This window comes from Triturus cristatus, chromosome 1_1 (genome assembly GCF_964204655.1).
Source record: "Triturus cristatus chromosome 1_1, aTriCri1.1, whole genome shotgun sequence".
In the NCBI taxonomy this organism is placed as follows: Eukaryota; Metazoa; Chordata; class Amphibia; order Caudata; family Salamandridae; genus Triturus; species Triturus cristatus.
The window spans coordinates 648,897,685-648,924,422 of record NC_140579.1 but is presented as its reverse complement, the minus strand read 5'-3'; the positions used below and the strand labels follow the sequence as shown (position 1 = coordinate 648,924,422).

The window sequence follows — 26,738 nt, the reverse complement described above, 5'->3', positions numbered from 1 at the left end:
GTATACAAGTGCCACCCTGCATAGTAACCTCATTTCCTTTTCTGCGCCTTCTAACGCATGAAGTGAGGTACCGTTTTTCTCTGAAGACTTTAGGGAATGCGGGGTGGGTGGAATTTTGTGGATCCATGCAGATTTCAGAACTTTCCACCACAGAAATATGAGGAAAACGTGTTTTAAAAAAAAAACATTTTTGTACAAAGTTTGAGGTTTGCAAGGGATTCTGGGTAACAGAACCGGGTGAGAGCCAGACAAGTTACCCCACCCTGGATTCCCCTGGGTGTCTAGGTTTCATTAATGTATAGGTTTGCTTGGTTTCCATAGGTGCCGGCAGAGCTAGGGTTCAAAGCCTACAGCTAGGCACTTTGCAAAAACAAAAGGTCAGTTTTCACTGTGAAAATGTGGTGTGCCCTTGTTGCGTTTTGGGCCGTTTCCGTCGCGGGCACTAGGCCTACCCACAGAAGTGAGGAACCATTTTTCTCGGGAGACTTTGGGGAACGCGGGGTGGGTGGCATTTTGTGGGTCCACGCAGATTCCAGAATTTTCCACCACAGAAATGTGAGGAAAATGTGGTTTATTTGACAATGTTTAAGGTTTGCAAGGGATTCTGGGTAAAAGAACCTGGTGAGGGCCAGACACGTCACCCCATCCTGGATTCCCTTGCGTGTCTAGATTTAAAAAATGTATAGGTTTGCTAGGTTTCTCTAGGTGCCGGCAGAGCTAGGGTTAAAAATCTACAGCTATGCACTCGGCAAAAAAAGGGTCAGTTTTCACTGTAAAAATGAAGTGTGTCGCGGGCACTAGGCCTACCCACACAAGTGAGGTACCATTTTTATCGGGAGACTTGGGGAAACACAGAATTGTAGAGCACCTGTTATCTATTGACTTTCGATGCATTTCTGCCTTCCAAATGAAAGACAATGTGTAAAAATAAAATAAAAAAAGTAGTCTCTTTGAAAAATGTCCTATGATTCTCATGCTAGTATGGGTACTCACAATTTTGGAAATGTGCAAATAGCTACTGTTTCTAAACTCTATATGTTGTTCCAATTTCAGAAATACATAGATGTCTTTCATCCCGATTGTTCACTGTATATATTTTCCCAAATGAATTGCTATATACCCGGTACATAATAAAAAAACATTGCAAGATGCTGCTCAATTATTGGCTCTGGGTTCGTCAGGTTCTTGGTGAACCTACAAGTCCTATATATCCCCACAACCAGAAAGGTCCAGCGGATGTAACGGCATATTGCTTTCAAACGTCTGTCATAATTAGAAGAAGTTACAGGTGAAAATGTTGGCACAAATGGCTGTTTTTTTCAACTCCTTTGCAATTTTTCTATTTTCAACTGTTAGTTTCTATAAAGAAACCTTGAAGAATCTACACAAAAAAACCCTTGCTGAATTTTGTCTACTTTTTTAAAATGTATAGCTTTCCAGGATCCATTATTGCTTTCGTACCCCTTTCTACCATTAACTGGAAGAAGGTTGAAAGCACACAAAATAGAAGAAATAGGCTATGTCCCAGTAAAATGGTTGATTTTGACACAAGTCTGTTGCTCCCTGAAAGCTGGGAAAATGGTGATTTCAGCCCCACAAACCCTTTGTTGATACCATTTGCGGGGGAAGAAAACAGTCGCTTTTGTTTCCAGCACTTTTTTCCCATTTGTCCCCCCCCCCCAAAAAAACAAAATGTAGCTGTATTTTGGCTAATTTCTGGGTCCCCTCCAGGGAAATCCACGAACCCTGGGTACCTTTAATCCCCGTAATGTTGGACGAAAAGGACACAAATTTGGCGTGGATATCTTATGTGGTCAAAAAGTTACAGGGGCCTAAGCGCAAACTACCCCAAATAGCCAAAAAAAAGGCTTAGCACAGGTTGGGGGTAGGCCTAGCGGCCTAGCAGCGAAGGGGTTAAGGTGGCTTCCCTGCTCACTTGTAATATGCAACAATGGAGCTAGACATTACAAGGGCATATCTTATCATGCAGATATGTCCTTGCACCTGATATAATCCACCCTGCCTTAGGGCTCCAAGTCTTGCTGTAGGGGTGACTTGCATATAGCCTATGCAGTGTCTTTGGCATGGCACACAGGAGTGTCATGTCAGATTTCAAACATGGTTTTCACAATTTCACGCAGTCTGCAATGTCAGTCTGTGTGGAATTTGTGTGTGGGTCCTTTAGGTTGGCATAAGATATGCTGCAGTCCTTAGCGATGCTCTAGTACCCATGCCCTAGGTACCTGGAACACCATTTAATAGTGACTTACAGCGACACTAAAGTTCTTTATCAATTGTAAAACAACCAGTCATCACTTGGTTTTAAGGAAGGTGCACTGGCACTGAAGTCCAATTAGCAGGCCTCAGTGCACTGTTGGATTTCATAATCCGCATCTAGCAGCTATACAGGGGGAAAAAAGTGGGGGTATAACTGCAACAAACACCCAGTTTCCTACATTTATTCCATATAATGATACACTTGCAGATACTCTGATGGCAACTGATTGAAACCATGTTCTTGCCTGCCTTTTAGCTGGCAGGTGACCAGGTGAAATAGGCTGGCACCTGGTGACCTGAATTTTCTCACCAAGCATCCTTACCTGGATAGTCTTATCGCACATGCCTTGATCAGGAAGGTTTACCCTAATTAATTTCTGACCAATTTTTCAGAGTGAATACAAAAGTATTGATCTTTTTGGCAAATATTCAGTTTTCTTTTGCCAGCCTGGCATTGATGTCCATAAATGCCCTGGTTATATCGAACTGATATATGCATGCTCTTTGGGACATGGTCAGAGAGGTCTTGCTGGCTGTCCCGGAGGACCTTGGGGCCTCTTGGGGTCCAGACATTCCATGATTTGCAGGATCCACGCAGGCTTGGCTATCACAGACTGTATTGTCAGACAGTTGGTGCCATTGTTGTGCTTTGCAGGCAAACTTGGATGAGATCAAATCTTGGATGAAATCGACCAGCTTCTCCAGTGATATACAATCATCCTTTGATCGGTTTTGTCTCTTCAGAGAGAAGGAAAATTCCACTTTAGAATATTTTAAAGGTACCAGAGAAGAGTGCGTTGATTGGGGCTGTTAACCTCCTGCGAGGCAATTTCCTCACCAGTTCTGAAAAGTCAGGGACTAGCATACAGACAGACAGCTTTCTCAGACAGTGATGCAGCTGACCGCCCAGTCTTTCCAAGGCTGTGGAACTGGCAGATGGCACACAGACGGGCTGGGGCTACTGATCTCTGACTCCTTCCCCTGCTGCAGTGGGAAACAAACCACAGTTTGTCTTCAGCTGTGCATGCCCAACCAGTTGAGAAGGTGCAGGATCCAGCACTTCCTCCGGGGTTGGTGATCCATCACGTCTGACAGGTCTTGTATATTGTTCAAAAAGGCTATAGATTACATTTTTCTCTTCTCCTCACCCCCTTATCACTTTTACACCAGAAAGAACTTCAGAAGAGCACATGCCCATCCTGTTATAGGAGGGTATGCATGTTACTCCAAGTATGCTATAGAGAGGGTACTGGATTCAGAGAATGGCAGTGTTATCCCTCTACGTCCTCATCCCTGAAAAGGACTGGGGCATCAGGCCTAACTTGGACCTCCAGCCCCTGAATGCCTTCCGGTGGAAGAACAAATTCAGAATTCTCACATTGGCTTACCTCTTTTCTGCCCTGGGCCCAGGAGACTTGGTGTCCTTGGGCCTCCAGAATGCATAGTTTCATATACCTCTCCTGCTGTCCCACAGGCGTTAACTGCAGTTCAGGGTGGCCCAGGAGCATTTTCATTTTGCTGTGACCCTCTTCAGCCTACCAGTGTCCCTTTGATGTTCACGGAAGTGATGGTGGTGGTTGCTCTTTTTCTGAGGTCTGGAGTGCCTGTATTCCTGTAGTATGACAGCTGACTACTGAAAGCGTGCCCACCACAAGCAGCCATTAATCACCATAGGACAACTGCAGAATTCAAAAAAATCATTTGGATTTACCAAAAATTTGTCAAAATCCCACCTGACCCCTTCACAAAGACTTCCATTCTTTGGGCTGATACTGCACACTGTGGCGTACAAGGCTTTTCCTCTGCTGCAACTATTCTGGGACATTCAGGCTATGTTCCTGATATTACAAGTTTGAAACTGGATCGAGGTGAGGGTGGCTTTGAGGCTTTTCGATCTTGTACAGCCTCTTTTCAACTGGTGCACATGCAAGCCCTGCAGTGGAACATTGTCTCAGGGGTCCAGTATCAACACTGCATTTCCGACACATTCCAGGTCTTGATGAAGATGGCCCATTATCTGCAGAGTTGGCTAACCGATCCCAATCTGTTTTGCTGCAGGCCACGCTCACTTCTCAACTCTGCACTGACAGTGGTGACAAATGCATTGCTACTGGGTTGGGAGGGTGGATGGGGGTTTGGTAGGGAGTCCTTTGGTGGAGATTAGAGGTCTCTGGTTGCCTGCGCAGGGCTAGCTCCACGTCAACTTTTGAAGTTACAAGCCATTCACCTGGCCCTGAAGGCCTTTCCTGTCATCCATCAGGTGAAGCCTGGTGCAGATTCTCATCGACAGCACCACTGCGATGTGGTACTGCAACTAGCAAGTTTGTGTGTGGACCTGGGTCCTGACATGTTGCACCTCCTTGAGGTGGATGGGGCATCTAGGCTTCTTCCTAGTCAACCACCTGGCAGGATCCTCGAATGCCAGAGCAGGCAAACTGAGCCAATGTCATCTGGCAAATCACTAGTGGCACCTACATCCTGAGGTGATTAGAGCTAGACCTTTTCCTATGCATTAACTTGCAATATCAATAGTTTTGCGCATTGGAGGTTCTGTAACAGCACTCGTTGAGACGCATTCCTTCTGGAATGGAATAATGGACTTCTGTATGCCTTCCCGCCACTAACTCTCCTTTCACAAGTTCTGAAGAACATAAAGTAAAGCTGGGCCATCCTAGTGGCCTTGAATTGGACTTGGAGAGTGGTACTCTGCACCTCCTGAGCTTGAGCATCTGTCCTCCCATCAGGCTACCACTTCGGGAGGACCTGCTGTCTCAACATGAAAAACCATAACTTTCACCTCCATGCCTGGAAATTTGATGTTGATCTGTCATTTGAAATGGTGGATGTTACCCTCTCCACTTGATGTCCTTCTAAAAAATCATCTACACTGGGAAAAGTTTGCAGCCTGATGTGGTGCCTGGAATATTGACTACTTACAGGCAAAGCGGTCGGGATTATTTTCTGTGTTTTTGTCTTTGGACAATCAAGGCCTGGCAAAGGGATCTGTAAATGTTTGTCAGCTCTTTCACTCTTTCTACATCTGATGGACCAACCGTGCTTCTTTAAATTGCCTACTGTGATGAGCTTTATTAAAGTTTGGCACACAAGATCCCTTCCACTCAGTTTGTGATGACTCAGTGGAATCTTAATTTGGTATTGACGTTCCTCATGGGTATGCCTTTCAAGCCTATGCATAGTTGGTCACTGCAACTCCTGACCTTGAAGACTGTCTTCCTCATTGCAATTAGCTTATCATGAGTGAACTGTCGGCACTTTCAGTGCAATTTCCCTACAGCACTATTTTTTCTGACAGATTGATTCTGAGGACTCAGGAGGGCTCTTTCTAAAAGTTTTAACTTTCTTTTTACATATTTCTGACTGTACCTCTTGCCCCAACATGAACCTTTGGTCATGAATGAGGTCACTGACAAAATGTAGAACCAATTGGGGGGATGGAAGGTACCACTGTCTCAGATGAGATGGGGACTTGAGCTGAAGACTTGGGTCTTACTTGTGGTTGGCTGCTAGACCTCCTTTAGAAAAACGTCTTACTCTACTCAGCAGCGCACAAAAACTACACCAGAATGCACTAAATTTTGATAGATAAACAGCTTCTAGTGAAGATTAGGGACTCTGATTAGAGCCCCCTGACATGGTCGGATCATGTTTTGGTTAACTTTGCTTGTGACTGGCTTCCGAAACCAGAAGGGTTGAAAAGGAATCTCTGGCTACTGAATACGGCTTTCCTCAAAGACCAGAATGTGCAGAAGAGCGTGCAGGAGTATTTAGTGGGGCAAAAAAAGGCTTAGTGATTCCAAACTTTTCTTTAGCGGATGCTATTGCAGTGACACTTTGTACTCTAAGCCTTTTGCACTTCCCAAGCTAGGCCCTTCTCCCACAGCTCTCTGTGATGGGGTTTTCTTTAAAGGCTTCTCTACAAATCTTAGGGCCTTTTGTGTGTCTGGCAGTTTTAAATTGTCAAAAATTCCTAAATGAAGTCTCCCCAGAAGCGAAAGATGAACAACTCAGTGGGTGCATTGTTAGACCACCAAAGAGGCCATGACTCTTGAACATCCTTGCAAGCAAGAGAGCCACTGGTCTTTCAGTGTCTTAAGAGAACGGACGGACAGAGGGAGGTTGAACAGACCCCAGTAAATAATTCATGGAACCCAACCAGAGCAGCCTGAGGGCCCAATCCCTAGAACCACTGTAGAGCTACCAGGAATACTATATAAAGCCAATTCACTAGGATGTTGGGTCAGTGGGCTAACAAGTGTTATTAACTGATCTGGTTAGGTGCTGTCGTTGATAGTGTTGCGTCTGAAATGACTATAAAGAAGGTATTTGGTTAGATGATGAAACTGGGACTGCAAAATGAGGAGTGAGTTCTCAGGCAAATGAGGAGTGGTTCTAGGCCAAGACTTGTTCCAGGCCCAAACCGAGAATAGACGGCACACGCTAGAGGGCCTAAAGGGAAAGGTTAGCTACAATTTCCAGGAGAGATCATCTGCCGATCGATGCAACCATAAGTCTAGCATTTCATGCCCCTGGGTGGCTTGAGGGAGCTGGTAGGTTGGTAGCTGGACTGTTAGGTGGGGGAGAGACGGATCTCAATTCTCCACAAAGGTTCAAAGTTTGAGTTGTATAATCGTATGGACAGTCTATGGCTCACTTCACTGTTTGACCATTTAAGTTTTGCATTTTGTGCATAGTGTATAACGGAGACTACTAGCTACTTTGTGATTTCAAAAAACTTAAATAAAAGCTTAGAGTAGTGTTTTCTGTCAACCGTACTCAAGCCGTTCCTAAATGAAAATCCCAAAAGATTAAAAATGTCTCTTGCATCAAAGGTGTTCTGCTGCTAATAGATTCATAGAGAATACCAATGGCACCAGACTGTGAATACAGCAAGTACCATGTTCCTTTGTGCCAGTTATCTTGTTGGGGTACTATAGGCAAATGTAGATTCTAGGCCTGGGGCACATGGAAATGTTGTAAAGTATAGCTAGGATAACAGCTCTGCCAGAATACCTGTAATGTGAAAGAACGCTCCTCCGCATATGGTCCCCTTCACATGCATCCCGCGTAACTTCTCTTTGGAGCAAACCAGTTCAAAGGTGGAGTCATTTTCATGTGGTGGCTCAATAAGACCATATGAAGATGCCAACCAATAGCCATTGAGGGCTTGGTTGCTGTCACAAGTGCTGTGGTAAGACAGATAGTACCGCATGTTCAATGCCCATATGCAATTTGAATGTGGACATAATTCTTGACTAGCCACTATATGGCAGAATTATATGCAAAGACTTTAATGTATATGGTAAACAAGAGTATGATGTATAGACAAAAAAACGTTATATTCAGTTCAGATAGAACCGGCAAAGGGGAGACTTTAGGGACTTCCAGAAAGCCAGATGATTGGGCATGGAATGCATGTTGGTAGAGAGGGGGGTTCTTGGATTTTTAGCTCCTTCTGTATATTGCGGATTCCATACTTGAGAAGCTGTGAATCTCGATATTTCGAATAGATGAGTGTTTGCATCTGTGACCACATTAGCCGCCAAAGATATTTGAAACCTCGTACAATGTTAATTTTTGTAGAGGAATTGCTTTTACTTAAGAATAGCATTACTGTAGATGAGCATTTATTCATTACACATGCACATAATGATTTGAAATTCAGTGAAGCAATTCAAAACATGGAGGTTGACTAACTTGCCAGTTTATATTGTTTGATTTCAGGCTATTCCGACCTCTTCATTATCATTTCCAGTCCTTCCCTCAGCTGAACCTGTTGGCAGCTCGTGGGTTCAGCCTGTTTGAGGCTGCAAGCCCTTGCAATTCGCACAAAGACCAAAAACGAAAACCTAAGGAAATGTGAGTATATTTTTCCTTGTTCTTGATATAAAATTAACCGTTGGTGGGGGTGTACTTTTTTTTCTTTTCTTTTTCTTTTCCTTTTCTTTTTTTATCTGAACGGAGCAAGAAACGTGAGGTGATGTACATACAGGAAGACCTAGTTGGTGTTGAGCTGTGCTGGCAATTGTGCGATAAACCTGTAGACTGTTTTCACTTGTTAAACTGGATGCCTGAATTAAGAATCTAGGACTATGGGAGGGTGTGGATGATGGTAGTGGTGCTAATAAAATATTTTTCTGTGTGCTAGGGGATAATGCCCCCACTGAAAACGACATGCAGCGACTGGGAGAAGCATTTAAGTAACGAACCCACATGAGTAGTGCCTTTTGGGGCCTGGCTTCCAGATATGACTACACTGTGTGACAAGTTCACATTAATACACCTGAAGGTGGTTAGAGATAGAGAGGCGAAGCTGTATGTAGCTGAACACAGGAAGCCGCTGCTTTCGCACAGATTCTAAGTCGTGGGCCTTCTCTCTGCCCAGTCCTAGGGATGCTCCCTTGACCGCTCCACTTCCAATCCGTCGTCTCCAAACATAATAAAGTGAAGCAGGAATCTACCTCAGTAGTCTCCAACCAGTAGCTCGTGAGCTACGGGTAGCACTCCAGCTAACCTGTGATTAGCTCTCCGATATACAGTCTAGCCTACTAGCACAGAAGCTTTTGCTTGGTTGAATTATATGTATACCATAATTAAAAATCACATATTAGACACACAAATGTGTTTATATGCAGAACTCTTAGACTGATGTCTGGAGGAAAATGGTTGAATTTCGAAAGTGTATTTCAAGCTATTACTTTAGTTGGAAAGACATATTGTTCGTATTATCACCTTGGTCCCAGGGGTATTGGTGGCAACCCTGCCTAATGCACTGATGTGATCGCGGCTGACAATGTCGGATATGGTAGTCGTTATTTCATCACTAATATTAAACGCTCTGGATCAGTCTCATTGAATATAAGTACATCTTATTACAGGAAAGGTGGAAAACCCCTGCTTTACCTCATCCCGCAGCTCTGACTCCAAAGAGAAATGTATGAGTGTGTCAAGATATAACTTTCACTTTGAGGGCATCGGCCACGGAACCGATTCCTCAATTGATCACAATGCGTCTTGAGTTTCCTAGGCCATCGTCAACCCGGCAATAGATCAAGACCTTCAAAGAAGCCATGCTGCAGGGTTCTGCATGCAAGTAACTGGGTCTTTCCTGGCACAGTATGTCCCATTTGAACACATTACCAGACCTGTACCAATTCTGGTAGTCTTCTACTCTTCTTCCATGAGCCACACTGGTTTCAGGCACCAGTATAGTAGAATGTTCCAGAGTAGACACCCATATTGGATCCAAAACAGTTTGCTTGAGCGCGGCAGATGGCGCACTATGAGATTACAAAGACTAAACCTGTTTTCATGCTCCCTGACTATAATTCTGTTCCTCTACCGCCCTGCATCAATCTGGATCTTGGTGCTCATGTCTTGTACATGAACATCACATGGAATCATTACTGGTTAAACAACCTGGTTTAGAGTTTTTTTTCCCTAACTTTTACAAGCCGAGCGATGGTTTGAATAGCGAAGGAAATGAAATTTCATGATTTAGTGCCCTGGAATAAAATAAATCTTCCTTGCCCATTTGAAAGGCAGCACCACTAGCCTCAGTTTGGTGCTAGATGTGAGTAATTGGCTGGGTTGAGACTTTTTAAATGTTTCACAAATGTAAAGGAGAGTCCTTCCAGCAACGATTTTTAAACATGATACAGGTGGACTTAACATAAATCAGTTTGCCCACTGGCATCCAGTGGCGTTGTCAAAGGTGGGCAAAAGTGGAGTCCATTTTTGTAAGATGGAAGATGGATCTGACCAAGGAATTCTGATTTTTTTTTTTTGTCATGCAGTTGACGTTTTGTGGATTCCAAGGTATACAGCATTGCTCTAATTCATTTAAAAAAAAAAAAAATTCTATTCATATTTTAGTGTCATTTGACATCTAGATCAAATTTCACATCCTGGGTAAAACCCAGAATTCTAGCCTTTTAGAAGCAGAGTGTACAATCACCCAGATTAAGAGGCCTTAAAGAATTGTTCCATAGAATCTATTTACGAAAGACAGACCATTTCTGAATTTGGGTTAATTTGAAGTTAATGTTGTCCCATCCATTGATTACGAAATTCATGGTGACTTGGACTCTTGAGCCTCTTGAAGGTCATCCTGCAAATCAACAATCTCCTTATCATCCGCATAAAGATTGAAAAGTGGCTTTGGCATGTTTTAACAGTTCTGTAAGAGGGTCAAATAAAGATGGAACAGAAGTGGTGCTAAAGATGATCCCTGTGGCACTCCTCTGTTTATCGGGGTGGAGGAAGGAGGAGTCCAGTTGGACGGTTTGGAATATGCCTTATAAAACGAGGCAGTCCACTTCAGGGCTTTAACTCTACTCCTGATATAGTTCAAGTAGCATCTTATGGTCAATCGTATTGAAAGCTGCAGAGAGGTCCAGAAACAACAGGGCTTAAGATCCTGCTGTAAAGCCCCTAAGGTCCGACTCCATTTTTAGATAGGCCCCGACTTCATCTTGGGAAATGGAAGTCGCCGTTTAAAAAACAATTATGCAGAATCATTGTCATGTCTGTCATTGACGCTGAGGTCTTCTCACCTTATCATTCCAAAAAACTTTGAAATTGTCAAATGATTCAGACAGTGACACAGATATCACACCTGATGTGAAATGTCTGGAACAAGTCTCTAGTTCTCACAATAGCAAGGTCAAATAAGAGCAAACACGGACATAGAGCCAAAATAGTAGTCTAAATTGACATCTCTTTACCTTGTATGTTCAGAAGGATACTTCCAAGACTCACACCTTGAGATACATCATCTCTGTCGGCAGTCCCAATCTTTGATAAGATTTAATATATAAGAAATAACCCCTTGACTATTTGTTATAAGAGGTCCTTCACCCAGATTATAGCACAGGATACTGCCGGAGACTGTCTTGACGGCAGCCAGCACACCATGAAGATGCTACATCGCATCTGTTGTGAATGAAAGCTGAACCCAGGATAAAGGATGCTGCTGCATTGTGTGTTTTTGTTTCACGGGGAGCACTGCCTTCTCGCCTCTTTGATAACCACAGCTTTGGCTGTCAACATGGTATGAAGTGTGTTGCTTCTCCTTAAGAAAGACTGGATTGCAAGTTCTACTTTATATGCTTTCCTAGTGCAGCGCATAAAAGTAGGTTTCGGGGTGTTGGCTAATAAATGACATGTTAACTATGTTAAATTGTTGTTTTTATGCTTTAAGTAAGTTGAGGTCTAATGTGAGAGATAGTTTCTAATCATTTAAATTTTGTCTTGGAGACCAGACTATGGGTATCTACCCATTGGGAGGGCTCTAGACAGTCTTTGACTGCTGAGGGATCATTTAAAGACTATATAGTTTCAAATAGTTATTTGATATTCTTGGGGACTAAAAGGTTTTTCTTGATACTCGTGATGTTTTCGAATCAAGTGATTCCACTTGAGCATCTGTTTGCGGTACTCTGCATTTGCCTAGGTACTATATGGCCTCCTCCAAGCTTTTTCAGAATTGTGGGGTACATTTTCTCTACTTCAAATTGCTCTATGAACCTGGGACATCTGGATTTATACAACTTGACCAGAGTGGGTACTAGACTATATCTTCTCTCAAACTTTGCATGCTTAGCAGCAAGTGTTCTCAATTAAAATGGCCATTAGCAGAACACAAACTTTGGGCCAGAGTGAGGGTGTCAAAGGTATTCTTAACGTTCTCAGTAGTCACGTTGTTCCTTTCTCTCTTAGCAACTGGTTATTTGCCATTAATCTTAAATATTGTTCTCCCGTTTATGACAAAGATAAGAAAATGATCAGATAATGGCAGTGGAAAAGGGGAAACCAATCCTCACTGGCAGTGTTTGAAAAAATATATTCAAGTGTATGCCAATTAATTGACTAAGGCCTAAGGGACATATATTCTTGAATGTTATAGCCGCACGAAATGGGCTATTGAGCTCCTCAGCTGAAAGATTCAAATTACTTAATCACAATATAACCAACATTTATAATGAGTTCTTTAAGCTTAATAAAGTCATTGGTGATTTTGATAGGCAGTAACTAGTGCTTGATTTGTAAAATGAGTGCTGGTGCTAAAATCTGTTTACTTGCTCTTGGCTGGTGCGGCGCAGTGATTTCAGTCTTGAATCTACCTCATGCCTCTCTTATCCACTACAAGACACACTCTGCTGTCTCTCCTGCAGGTTCCTGCTTTGTCCCTTGATAACCTCTTTCTGACTTTCTACTTTCACCGGTTTGTTTTTCTTGCCCTCAGTCACTATCTGATTTAAAAAATATATAGATAGATGTTTATGCACATAAAAATCATAATAGTGCTATAACTGTTAAAATGGATCACATAAAGAGCAGGTTTCACAGTATAAATATGTGTATGCCTGGTAGTGCATAAATTGTGATCAACCGTTGTGATAACGTGGCTGGTCTGAGTGTAAAGTACAACAAGCATTTGCAAGGCATTAGGTCTCGCTTTTGCGAGATTTTGTGTTATTGGCATTGTAAATGATAATGCCTTTTATTATTGTATGTTTTTTTTAAACATATACATAAAAGGCATTGTCATTTACAATGCCAATAGCACAATATCTCCCAAATGCGAGACCTAATGCATTGCAAATGCTTGTTTTGTTAGGCATGGGGAGATTAAGTGTTTTGCCCAGAATCACAGGATGTTGAGCGCCCCTTGCGAGACTCGAACCCGGTTCTCCTGCTCCCAGGACGACCCTCTAGCCGTAAGGGTACATCCTCTCCCAAACTTAGTCCCTTGTCTAGAGATGGAGTGTGTTGTGTGTACTATACAAGTTCCTCCAGCAATAGGCTTTTTCGCTGTAGGCTTTCTAAAGTTAATATTTGTATGTGAACCACCACACATCTAAAACTACTGAAACTGGGCCATGCCTGCAGGAAAGATGACGAGCAACGCATGTGCTGCGTCGCTAGGCAAGACCTAAAAAGGAAGGTTTGGGCTTTCCCATTACCTTAAATGGCTACGTTGAGTTAGCAGTTGAAACCTTCCCAGCCACCCAGTAGTGGCAGGCTGGGAGTCGCACGTTGCTTTGTCACATTAATGGTAGCACAATAAGTGCTGCAGTCCATGAAAGACTCTTTAACTTACAGATCCGGGATGCCACTAGTGCCATATTCTAGCGACTTATTAGTAAGTTAACTTATAGTAATTGTGGGTGAACCAATAAGACGTATACCTTTCAATGGTCAGGGTGCTGGTACTGAGGTCTGTTTTTGAGGCCTCAGTAGCACCTTCAAAGTTGAAAAAGCAGCATAATCAGTCCAAAAACTTGAGGGTGATCGTGCAAAAAAAGATTTCCTTACAATACCCAAGTTCAATGAAAAAATAAATGTCCATTTGTTTAAGGGTTGCTAAATATTAACATTTAACTCTTTTATGAGCATTTTTGGCAGCTCACAAAACGGAAGCACATGGTAATTAAATAATTCGAGCAAGATAAAAATTGTGGTGCATTTGAGGAGCCAGGGTTTGAACATGGATCATCTTGGACAACAGTTGCCAAGTTAGTCATTAGACTATGTATTTCCACGTATTGGGCTACTGGCATTAAGTGAAACACGTACATTTCCCAATGGAGTAGTTGCTGTAGTAGTCTTTTGGGGCCAGAGGACAACTAGTCATTCTTGTTTACCATAATGTACTGCTACTGGAATAATGCGATTCTGCAGCTTTTATTCATAAATATAGGTTTGCCACATAACCCATCATCTGCTGTATAAATTGCAGATTTTAACAACAAAAATTTCGATCTCAAACAAATCAAAAGTTCTTAAAAACGTGGCAACATGTATTTGTGCGCAGTGGAAGGCCCTGTGCAAAGGTCTACAGGTCATCTTTCAGTTGCTTATTCCTGCACATGGTTTGTGAAACTGGTACTAATGAGGTGAAATCTGTGCCCAGACTGTATTACCCTGTGTAAAAATGACAACATAATGAATTAATACTATCAAATAATGTGCTGCATTATTTCGCATAATTTGCCTTTTCTTACCACGTAATTTAGTAAACCCTATTGTGTAATTTGGTGGTCCCCTGCCACATACTTCCAGTGGCCCTGCCATTATGTGCTTGATGATGCTCCAGCCCTATTGGCTTTTACATACTCAGCTTCTGCCTGAAAGAACAAGTGCCATTGGAAGACTTATGAGCACATTTATTATGGGGGTTTTCTATAAGTTTCCCAAAATGTCCATAAGGTAAGCATGCAGCACCAGCTGTTTAACAATAATACACCATCGAAAACATGGTCTGTAATCCTGCAGCAAATGTACGCCTTCCTGGAGTTGACGTTTTGTTATAGTTTTGTGTACAAATAAGCTGGTTAAAATAGCGTGACTACGTGTTCACTTATGTTGATGTAGGAGAGTGGAATCTGACTAATGGTTGCCCCCAACTTTTTGCCTGGTATTTAAGTGGTTTTTGACTAGTCTGGCTGGGATCCTGCTATCCAGGACCCCAGCCTATCTGCTTTCTCCCTAAAACTGTTGTGAGTACTCTAGGTACAAACATAATTGGATGCTGGACATGCCCTACCAGTCCCTTGTAGATGGTACCCTAGGTTCCCAGGGCATGGGGCCCCCAGTAGGCCTACCAGGGCTGCAGCACTTATTGTGCCACCCTGGGACAGCCACCCAAACTGACACCACCAGGCCACTACTGTAGCCTGGGTAAGGTGGTGCTAGCACCCCTTACAGGGATGTAGGTACCCTATGTCCCATACCATACAACACATATACTCTCATAGGTCACCCCTATGGCAGGCCCTGGTAATCCTACAGGGCTGGGTGCTGAGGTATGTGTGAGGGGGGACCCCTACGTGAGTAGGACCTCCCTGCAACCTTCGTAACATCGTTACTGGGTTGTTTGTAGTGTAGCCATACCATATACTCTTACCGCATTATAAGTTATTGCGTCATCGCTGTAACTTTGGAGTGGCTACACAGAACCATATCGTGTTTGGTGTCAATCATGAAGGAATCATACCCCCAGTCCAGCCATGGGCATGGGGGCACGATTCCCCCTTGCTAGGAGGGTGATATGGGAAAAGCGGTAGAATTTGGAAACCAATTTAAAAGTGCACATGTACCACAAAATGGCTACTGTTCGCCACCTACACGACTCTGGCTGGCTGTTGCTGGGGAAAACCCCAGCCTCGCCATCTGGACAATAGGGCTCCTGTGGCAGGGAGGTGCCAGCACCTCCCCAGACAGGATATGTGGATTGGAACAGGGTGGGTGCACCAAAAGTCCATTCAGAGTTGCACGTAGGCAGCTGCAGAGCCCCAATTCTGCATACACCGCCTGGAACCGGTTCAGGGGCATCCTGCCCCTCGCCCAGGCGGGAAACACACAAAGGGGAGTGGGTGTAGCCACCCTTTCCCGCCTCTACTCTGATTGGTAGGCTCTATTTTGGACCATCCCCTAATCTTGGGGATATATGGGAATAACTTTGCCCTAGAGCCTTAGATTCGTACAGGACTTCACAGAACTGACCTTCGACGAGCTGCTGCCCAGCTGACTGAAGAAATCTCCCTTGGGATAAAGGAGTTATCCCCCTGCTTGGCAGGCACCTAAAAGACTACAAGATACCCGGTTGGAACTTCATTGCTCTCACGACCTTCGACGCCTTCCAGCAACCTCGAGGTGGGTCTCCAGTGCATCCCAGCGTCCTGTGAGCGTGCCCAGCAAGTCTGAGCACCCTGGACCACGTGGGTGTCGAGATCCCCGCATACCCCGAGACACCGGCCACCTCTTGTCCAGCACACGACCCCGACCAGTGGGGAAGTTGTGCTTTGGCCCATTCTTGAGCCAACCTTCAAGCAGCATTTGTGCCGACCCTCAGCTCCCTGGCCCGCTCCGGTGGCCCGTGGGAGCCCTTTTACGCACTCCATTTTGCTGCCTTCCGCGGTCCCTTGTCTCTCGACTTGTGGGCCCTGACGGAGGACAATCTTCTTTTCTAAGAGTTCCCCTGGTTGCTCCAGGCCTGCTCTACGCTCCCTGCAAAGGAGAGCACCCTCAGACCACGTGGGTCTGCACCAGCAGCTGCTTTGTTCATCTTGCGTGGGTTGCGGTTGCCAATGCTTAGTGGATCCAATCGGGACACTAACACCGCAGCGACCCTCAGCCGACGTGGGACAGTTGCCCTCCAGAAGCTGGCCTTCCTTGAAGCCTCCCGGAGCCCGTGACTGCAGAGCCCAGCTGTACCTTCCACACCTGAAGCACCCGACATCCACGAGCTCCTTCCTGTGAGCTCCCTGGTCACTGTGCTGTGACCCAGACTCTGTCCCCTCTGCTTTCAGGTTCATCTTTGTCTTTTCTTCAACTTCAATCTTCACGACTTCAGCGACACTTCCAGCTAGCAGCAGTTTGGACTCCTTTTCCATAGAAAATCAGCCCGCGACCCGACACCAGAATCGACCTATGCACCCGGCTTCCCTGGGGCAGGTAACAGTGGTACTTCGGTACTTCCGTGGTGGTGGGCTCTCCAAAGCCTTAAGTCTCAAGCCTTAACTTTGTACTGTTGTTAGAAGTGTCCTTAAACCTTAATTATTCAACCGCGACATTCTCCATAGGCTAACATTGCGATCCCGACAGCAACTTCTCGCACTGCACACGCCTCCCGTGGGTCCCCTTCCTCTTAACTGTGGGTGGATTCTTAAGGGGCCAGCGATCCTGAATGCCCTAGGCATTGCCTGTAGAATTGTCGTGGTTCTTATACCACTATTTTAGTATATGGTTTGGTCCCCCCCTGGGGCCCATTGATTTCTGTGCTATTTATTGTATTTAGAAATGCTTGTTTGAATTGTAACTTTGCCACTAGCCACATAAAGTGACTGTGGGATTCTGTCTAGAATAAATACATATATTTTATATATATACCTGTGTGGGCTACTCTTTCATTTGGTTATTCAAGAGGTTATTATGGTAAAACAATAAGCTTAACACTCCTTCAAGACTTAGCCTGAAGGCTGCTCTCCACAGCTACCACTAGGATAGCTTTCTTTAAAGGTTGTCTTAAACCTACCATCAATAGGAGTCGAATTGGACTGGTGCAAGGTGTCCCTATAACTAGGAACAGCATATGCCAGGCCAACTTCTCACAGTTGAAAACTTCAATTTTTTATTTTTAGCCAAAATAACAGTTAGGTTAAATGCACTTGATCGCTGTCTGGAAGAACAGACCAGTTCCACCACAATGCTCACTTAAAACTCTGATTGACGAACACAGTTCGCTACCTCGTGAGGAGCAACGCATGTCCATATATAGTTATTTAATTGGAATTTCAGACATTTAATTTTGGTTATAATTGGTGCTTGCTTCATAACGTTTGTTTGAAAGCATAGCTGTGCGCTTTCCAAGCATGTTTCATGTATGCAAGTGCGTATTTACAATGGTTTTTCAAGCTGCCTTCGTTAAAGGGTGAGGGGATGAGCGGACCGCGCCTGCTCGTCGCCTCCTGCCCTGGCTCATTGCGGCACCCCCTGGGACTCGTCTTTTTTCCGCACTTGTTTTCTGCTTGCCAATGAAGTCACTTGGTGAGCTCACAGGGCCTAGGGGACGGGGGTTCCATCAATATGCGGCACACTCACACGCACCCTTCTGCTATAAGCAGCCGTTGCCTTCCAGTCTCTTGAAAGGCAACGGTCCCGGACTAAACACCTGAGGAGCTCGATTACTGGGCCTAGTAAAAATAAAAGTGGTGTGCGCGCTGCTGCGTGTGTGGATGAAAGCAGCAGCATATGTTTCCAATTATCGCGTCCGTGTCTGGGCACGATAATTGGAAACATATGCTGCTGCTGCGTGTAACAGACACCAATAGGCCATGGGTGGAGCAATGCGCCCGCCTTTGGCCAATTGCGTGCTGTCTTTGTAAAAAAGACGCACGCAAAGGCCAATAGCGTGGCCCAAAAGGAAAGGCGCACGCTCATGTGTGTGAGATTCCTAAACCCTTTACAAGAGGTCTCTCGCTGCGCGAGACCTAAAAACGATATGTTGTGTGTGAATGTCGCCTATGTGAGATCAGAACTACTTTCAATCAGTAGTAGATATCGGGTCTAGTGACCATTGTTATTCCCGGATTGTCAACGAGCAGGGTGGTGAGTGGTAAGTCCCCATTAGATTAAGTCAGTCAGGGGTACTAAGGCTGTCCAGGAAGAGTGCAATTATGGTACAATATTACAACATGGTGAGAGTGAGGGTCTAGTGCCCTATGGTGTGCGCCAGACGGTGATTAAAAGGAGTAGGGGTGGGTATCCGCCAGGTTCTCCTGTGCCCATAATTGTAACACAAACGTGACGTTGAAGATTGGTCCTCTGCTCTACTTGCCTGTAACAATCCAAACATGGTATAATTAGCGACATGTAAGATACATATCTATATGAAAAGATGAAACACATTTCATACAACATAATGTGATAGGTGACATATAAGCTACATACACGTACAATGACAATAAGCACATTTTGTTAACTGATACGAGACTACACCCTCAACACAACGATCCAGGTTCGATGGTGTCTGCTCTTGTGGTACTGAAGAAACAGAGTGGTTAAAATCAAAAAAGGAGGGAAGAGAGAGGTGGGATGTGAGTGAACCAAGGCAGGTTATCAGAGTGATCTAAAAATTACAGGTGGGAATACAATTCCTCATCCTGGTTGAGACCGTCTGGGAATTTGGTTCCTGCTAAAAGGATGTAACGTGACTCGCGTTTGCGTAAGGCTGCAGTTCGATTCCCTCCCCTTGGGTTGGGGTTGACTGTATCCAGTCCAAAAAATCTGGCTTTGGTCCAGTCAGCCCCATGCTCCTTAGCGAAGTGTCTTGCTGTGCTATAGCTTTGGTCGCGGTTGGTAATAGCTCGCCAATGTTCCAAAATGTGCTTTTTTACAGGGAAGGTTGTTGACCCTACGTACCAGAGGTCACAGGGGCATATGATGGTGTACACTACGAAGTCTGTGCTGCAAGTTATCGGCTTCGGAAGTTTCCGTAGTGTGCGCATTCTCTCTAGGGTAACCTCGGATACGTTGTTGCTGTGCTTGCAGGCTTTGCATTTTCTGCAATGGCGAAACCACTTACCTAGCTTGAGCCAGCTGGTTATTTTGGGTTGTAGGTGGCTGTGTACTAGCATATCTTTGAGTGATGTACGTCTCCTGTATGTGATGGATGGTGCTACACTTATTTTGTTCCTCAGAATAGGGTCTTGTCTGAGGCTGTCCCACCTATTCCTAAGAATTCTGCGTATCGGATTGGATTGACTGCAATGTATCGCGTGATAAATCTGATGGGTTCTTTCATAATGTTTTCAAGAGTTCTTACAGGTTTTACTTTGGTCAAGACCTCATCTCTAGACTGCTTCTCAACCCGTTTTTCTGCTTGTAGTAGTGCTTTCCTGGAGTACCCCCTTTATCTGAATCGCTCTTTCATCTCTTGTTTGGTACCTTCATAGGATAGGGGGGTGCTACAATTGCGCTTAGCCCGCAGAAATTCGCTGTAAGGGATGCCCCATCTGAAGCTAGGTGGGTGGGAACTAGCGGCATGTAGGACCGAGTTTCCCGGCGTTTTCTTTCTAAATAGGCTGGTACTTAATCTCACATTTTCAACGGTAAGTTTCAAATCGAGGAAATCAATAGAACTCTGACTGTAGTGCCTAGTCAATTTAAGGTTCACATTATTCAGATTCAAACAGTCAAAGAGATTCAATTCCATTTCGTATCCTTTCCACACAAAGATGTCATCAATGTACCTTAGCCATTTTGATACATTGAAAATCCAGTGTTCAGTTTGGTCGTTCCAGATATATATATATATATTCCAGTATTGGAACTTTCATAGATTCCCATGCTTGTATCATTCCCCTTCGTCGGAATGGGAGTCCCCGGTATACATGCAATAGAAACCATTACAAAAACAGAACCTAGGTCCATTCTTGTTTTGCAACCTATCCACCTCTTTTTGTTAAAAGACCAAAAAAATGAACAACCAATCAGAATAGCCTCACCCCTTAGAACCCTCCTGAGAGAAGCTCAGAACCTCAGATTTTCTACCAACCATACGTTGTGCAAGGGAGTTTCCACTGAGCTCTGCTCAGTTTTTTCCTGTCAATTTTAATTCTACAAATTTTTCACCCGTTTTCTTCAACAACTTCTTCAGGATGTCTGATAAGGAGAAGGCCCTCTTTAAAGCCTATGCTACCTGTGCTAAGAAGAGGTTATACATTGAGGACAAGGAAAAAGATTGTATTTAGTGTCTGTACCCAGACCATAAGGCTGCAGACTGTAAAATATGCCGCACTTTTCCCACCAAGACTCTGCGAGACCGGGAGGGGCGTCGTTTGACCTGGCTCCAGAAGCTGAAATCAAGGAAGGAACCAGTCTCCAGTGATAGTGACGAGGCATCCGCTGCAACATCTTTAAGAAGGTCTGTAAAAAGGGGTAGAGCTTCTCCTTCACCTTCTAAGAAACGCCCTGGTAAGGCCTTAAAAAAGACCTCTCATAGGTCTGAAGGGCTTAGTCCTGTTGAATCTCTTCACCGAGGTGTAAAGGAGAAGGAAGGACTGTCAAAAGGAGTAATTTCTGAGAGGAAATCCAGATCTGTTCCTCGATCTTCTCCTCCTGTGGCTCTGAAGACCTGCAAAAAACCCTCATTGTCTTCTGAGGTAAAATTCACGAAAAAAGTTCACTCGACGACGCGGTATATGACTGTTGACGAAAGCTTCAAAGGTACAGTTTTCTTCTTCTCTGGCCCCGTCGACTGTTGTTTCCTCGTCTCCGGCACTCCGACATGGGTTCCGCGTCGACTATATCGATGCCGGTAGTGATTGTATCGTCGACGAGGATGTCTACGACTAGTGCGACGACGGCGAGTACGTCGACGACTGCTGGGATGATGACGGTCTCGACGACAGCTGCGTCGACTACGTCCATTTCTTCGTCGACAATGCTCTCCTTCGTCGACGGTGGAAAAAAATTCTATTTCACTCAGGAAGCGCCATATTATGCCTGAGATGACTTCCCTCAAGAGGGTGACTCCTTTACCTCCTGCACTCCTCCTTGAAGAAGAGGAATCTGAAGAGGAGGTGTTGCACAGAACTATGCGCAGGAAACCAGGACCTCAGTGAATTGTGGTGTACCAAAAAACTCACCTCAGTACCCAGAACCCCTATCCGACTAGCATCAGTGTCTCATTCGTTCTCCGTATCATCTCGAAGCTGCCAATGATTAGACAACCCAGAAAAAGCGACTTGCAGTACTCTCAGGAATGGTGGGAATCAGAAACCCATTTTTGTTATTATTCTCATATCAGTCCACAACAAGAGTAATCGGAGAGCGACACGGTAAAGTTTAAAGTGTTTATTTATAACTATGTGCTCTAAGGTGCAGTACTTTGGCTAACATAAGCAGACAAATGAATAAAAATAAAACCATCAGCATTGTTACAATACCATAGAAAATGAAGGGAGAAATCAATTGCGTTCTATAATGCAGTTCGCATGGACTTTACAAACATTGAAAGCTGGGAAAGTTCCCTGGGACTACATGAACACATCATCTTTGTTCCTGCCGTTTAATCTGACTGATAAACAACAGTTCCTGTCCATGAAGGCTGCAACATACTCATTACTGCGTATTGAAAAGTTGGAACCTTTACCCTAACATTTTGATCTTATGATTGAGACGCCTTAGTAGTGCTTATATTAGTCCACAATACCCTCACTCTTGTTTCCGGTTGACGGGAGTGACGGTTTAAACCTACCTAAATAGTTCATATATAGGTTCTCTCAAGCTTGACAATTTAAAAAGGTTTCATTTTAAATTATACCCTTTGTGTGCTACAGTTAATTTAGATTGTTTTTCATCTCTGTGTCCTTATGTCTGAAGTCGCTATTGCAGCGCATAGTCGTGCACCTCTCCGGCGTCATTTGACGCAGTTCGGGGCGCCTGACGATGGGATGTCTATCTTTGTAGTGAGTGCCGATGCATCGCATCCCTATGAGCTATTTTACTCTTGGGTTACTTTGCCAGAGGTGAATGCAGATGATAATACGTTTCACTCATACACTCCTACGGCAGTCCCGGCCAATTACACGCCGTATAGGAAGCAGGAAATTCCAATTTCTGCTTGGCAGCATCGTATTTGGTTCAATGGCGCCCTCCCCCACACGGTTACACCGATTCGTTTGGGTCCCTTGTCCATTCCAGGGGCCACTTGACCAGTCTTGGCTGGGTTTACACCACATCAACGTTATTTGCAAGCCCCGGTGGATGATTTGCGTCAACTCCATACCGCCCTGATTACAGTACATAGGGCTTTAGTGCAATACGTCTCACGCAGTGTCCAGGTGGGGGCACCTGGGGTTGCGGCGCAACCAGCTGGCCCAGCCGGGATTACTATTAGTCCCGTCATGGTTAATTCGGTAATGGGCAAGCGCCCCCAGAATCAGGACGATGTGCCTTATTGGCTTGCTGAGAAATTTGACCAGCTGGAAGCAGTTTTTCCAAATTCTACTACTGTAGAAAAACACAGGATCCTCACCATTAGTTTGGAGAAAGACTTTACCCCAGTTATCACAATCAGCTACCTCTGGGACTAAGTGTTTGCGGCAGTCTACTCAAAGTGCTACGGCACCCCGTCTATGGCTGTACTGCCCTCCGTGATCAAGCGTGTTCAGGATCAACACGGTTCGGCGGCCGAGTTAGGGATGAGGCTTGTCGGCATGTTCAACGTAGTTGCCAAGGTCATCCTTGCTAACGTCAAGGGAGATGCAGTTAACTTTCAAGTGTCGAATGAGCTGCGCCTCGTCGCCGATAAACCCCGGCAATTACCAAGGATTATTGCGGAGGCTTATAAGACCATTGGCCGCAATAGTTTTTGGGGTTAAGGCTTTTGTTCAAACAACAACTACGCAACCGCAAACTAAGACCGGGACGTCTTCTAAAGACGACCGTCCAGCTTTAACTAAACAAAATTGGAAAGCTAAAAAACAGGGGAAGCAGCAACAGAAACAGGGGTCTCATCCCGTGTCGCCGGTTCAAGCAACTACTGAACGCACATATGATTTGCGCGATCGCACTAGGATTAGGTTTTCTGATAGATTTCGGGTTCCTGAACAATGTTCACAGGAAACATCGGTCTCAGTCCGGTGGAGGAGAACGTGGCAAAGGTCGGGGTGCCCAACAAGGACGTGAGCAGCCCCGCCAGGCTGACTGTTAAGGCAAGCAGGACGAATTTGCACAACAACGACCCCCGTTTCAAAAGAAAAAAGTTGCTGCACTAACAGCGAGGTATGCCACCGATAGTGAGAACGCAGCTTCGGAACATGACATGGGCACTAACGCTGCTAGACAGCGCAGCGGAGGTTACAGTAGTGCGGCAAGCACTGCGTCCATATCTGAAGGCGACGGCAACTGATAAATTCACTGCTTCAGAAACTGCTGATACTAGAGTAGCTCCCCCTGACAGACTATATGACATAGTCCTTTTAATAGAAGGTGACATACAGCGTCACATAAAAGGGATTTTTTGGGAAAATCTGACCTCTACATATGACATTCTGTTAGCAGAGGCAGACTGGCCCCCAGCTTTTGTTTTGGCTTCTCCTAGAAGGGAGGAGGTAATTCTCCCATCTTTCGCACACACTGTTGCAAAGGATCAGGCTCAGAACTTTGCCGAAGAGTGGGCTCAGGTACTTGCTCCAGCGTTGTACCATACTCTGGTTGGGTGGGATGAATTGTCTCTTAGCCATGAGAGTGCATTACGGTCTATGTCCCAGCCACAACCCCAATATCCCATGCGCCGCGAAGCTAGATCTCACGTCGTGGAAATCCTTGAACAATTGGAATATCAAGTTGTTATTGAAATGTGTGTCACCCATGAATAATCCTTTATTCACTGTAACCAAACCTGATGGGTCGTACCGCCTAGTTTTGGATTACCGACATTTGAACTCTCATTGTCGGACCTGTGCGGTACAGAATACCCACAGTTCTGCCCTCGTTGATAGTCTCGTGAGAAAAAGGTTTAAGACCACACTTGACATCTCCAATGGCTTTTATAGCAATAATCTGTCCTCTATTAGTAGTCAATGGACAGCCTTTACTTCTGGCGGCAAACAAACATTTTAAAAGATTAGCCATGGGCTATAAAAACAGTCCGGGTGTCTTTGCCGCTCGTGTAGTCTCTCTATTCGAGAGCATTGACCCTGATGCATGCTCGTATGCTGATGATATCTATCTCACAGACGACGAATTATGGCAGCCTCTGTGTTGCGTTGACCGCATCATTATGTTTGCAGACTTCGGTTACAAATTCAACTTTGCAAAGTCACACATTGCAGAGTATACAGTGTTGTTTTTGGGCTATGAACTCAACAACGAAGGACGAGGTTTAGCGCCTCACTTACTGGAGAAGTTTGCATGTTTGCGTGCTCCCACAACACTGAAGAAACTACAATCTTTGCTGGGTTTTTTGAATTTCGGGCGTACTTAGATTCCCGATTATGCCCGGCATATCAAGCCGCTATATGCCTTGGTACAACCTACTTTTTCCAAATCTGAATGGCTGCCAGACCATTCAGCTATCCTGCAATCTTTGCAGGCTGATATTCTTGCTTCGAAATACTTACTGACGCGTGATAACCACACTAACCTGGTAATAAGAATTGTGCCAGGCACGGTGGGTTTCACGTACTTAACATTCAATGAGGGCGACACAGTCCCCATTGCTTACAGATCACACTTGTACACATCGGCTCTCCCCCTGCAGCAACCCGAGGTGACACGACCACTGGAGGAGAGATATCCCTATTATGCACAGGACTGGCCCGTGGGAAGTGAACAGGGCTCCTTTAACTTCGCCTTTCAGAATGACGAAACCCCTCCCACCGACGACGTCACGTTGCTGGGATACACAAAAGCAGTAGGATTCCGGAAGACGACGGACGGCGTTTCCCTGGAGGCGGAAGGAGATTCAGAGCGGAGAAGGAGGACGATTCGGGAGTGGAGAAGCGGAGGTAGCAGTACGGCGGAGGAGAGAACGGACGGAGACGACCCCGACAAGCCAGGAGGCCAACGTTACCACGAAGCGCCCGGCCACGTTCCCAGGGGAGGACCATGGCTCGAGCAGGTACGTGGAAGGGTAGCGGGTTGGTTGGGGAAAACCGCCTCGCCTCCACTGATAAACCCAGACCCGTAGCACCTATACCGTATCCGGTACCCTGCCATAGTCTCCCCCTCGCACGTGCACCTGCCCCCCCTCACAGTCACAATCGAGAGAGAGAGAGAGAGCACGAAGAGCACTGGGTTTCCCTCACCCCCGGCCCCATTGTGCCCCGGCGCACGAGATCCCCGACCTAACTCGTACTTTTCATCTCTTTTGTTCTATACGACGGAGGGAAGACTCTGAGGGATCCCCACCGCGGACTCGACAGCAACTGGCCAGACGACCGCCTAGGAGCTTGCTGACGAACTTTGCACTGAGTGTCCACCAGACAGTCAAAAGACTGGAAGAGCCAGAGACATACCATCCGTGTACCAGACAGTATTGGGAGAACCCCTGTATAAGGTCGAGAATAAAGTGCTCAACCTAAACTGCATCCTCTTGTTTGTCGTCTCTGCCGCACCAGCCCTGCCACACTGGTGTCAGAAGTGGGATCCAGTCCGTCTGTACGACAAGATGGACGCCCTCATCCAGCATCTCGTAAAAGGACAGGAAAAATTAGAATGGGCAGTACAGAGGCAGATGACGTCAGCCCAAGCCGACCGGGACCTTTTCCAAAATACTATCGCGGCCCACATGGAGAGTCTACAGAAGACTCCTACGGTCGCAATCGTCCAAACACCCCTGGAGACGCGACCCCTTCCCGCTCCTCACCCCTCAGGACTGGCCTTACAAAAATATACGCCAGAGGAGGACCCGGACATGTTCTTGATGAACTTTGAGAGGGCGGCCAGAGCAATGGGATGGCCGGAGGACAAGTGGCCCTTCTTTTTGGCGCCGCTCCTGTCAGGGGAGGCGCAGTTTGCATACCAGGTGGCCAACCCCACGGGCACCACGCCCTACCCAACCATAAAAGAGGTCATCTTGGACCATCTAGGGCTTGACGGGGAGGCCTACAGACTCCGCTTCAGGAAAGAGAGGGGTATACCTGGCGAGAACCCCAAAACTCTGTTTTTCCGATTGAAGTTCGCCGCGGATAAGTGGCTAAGACCGGCCACCAGCACGACGGAGGAAGTAATGACCAAAATATACTTAGAACAGTTTATGGAGGCCTTGCCGTACGCATCTCAGAGGTGGCTCAAACAACACCAGGGGTTGTCCTTGGAGCAAGCCATTGAAATGGCTGCTAATTATGCCCGTGCACAACCTAAGGTCACAGGGTGGGACTACGAGAAGGGGACAAAGATACAGACTCCCGTCAAGACCGAGAGAAAGA

At 45.4% G+C, this 26,738-nt stretch overlaps 1 protein-coding gene across 1 annotated transcript in view; it reads left to right on the top strand.

Annotated features, from left to right (window-relative positions):
• Positions 1 to 26,738, top strand: part of DBF4B (DBF4B-CDC7 kinase regulatory subunit) — a 130,051-nt gene that overhangs the window by 26,463 nt on the left and 76,850 nt on the right. Inside the window, 1 exon segment of the mRNA XM_085644196.1 lies at positions 8,020 to 8,154. Within this exon segment, the coding sequence (XP_085500322.1) occupies positions 8,020 to 8,154 (135 nt within the window).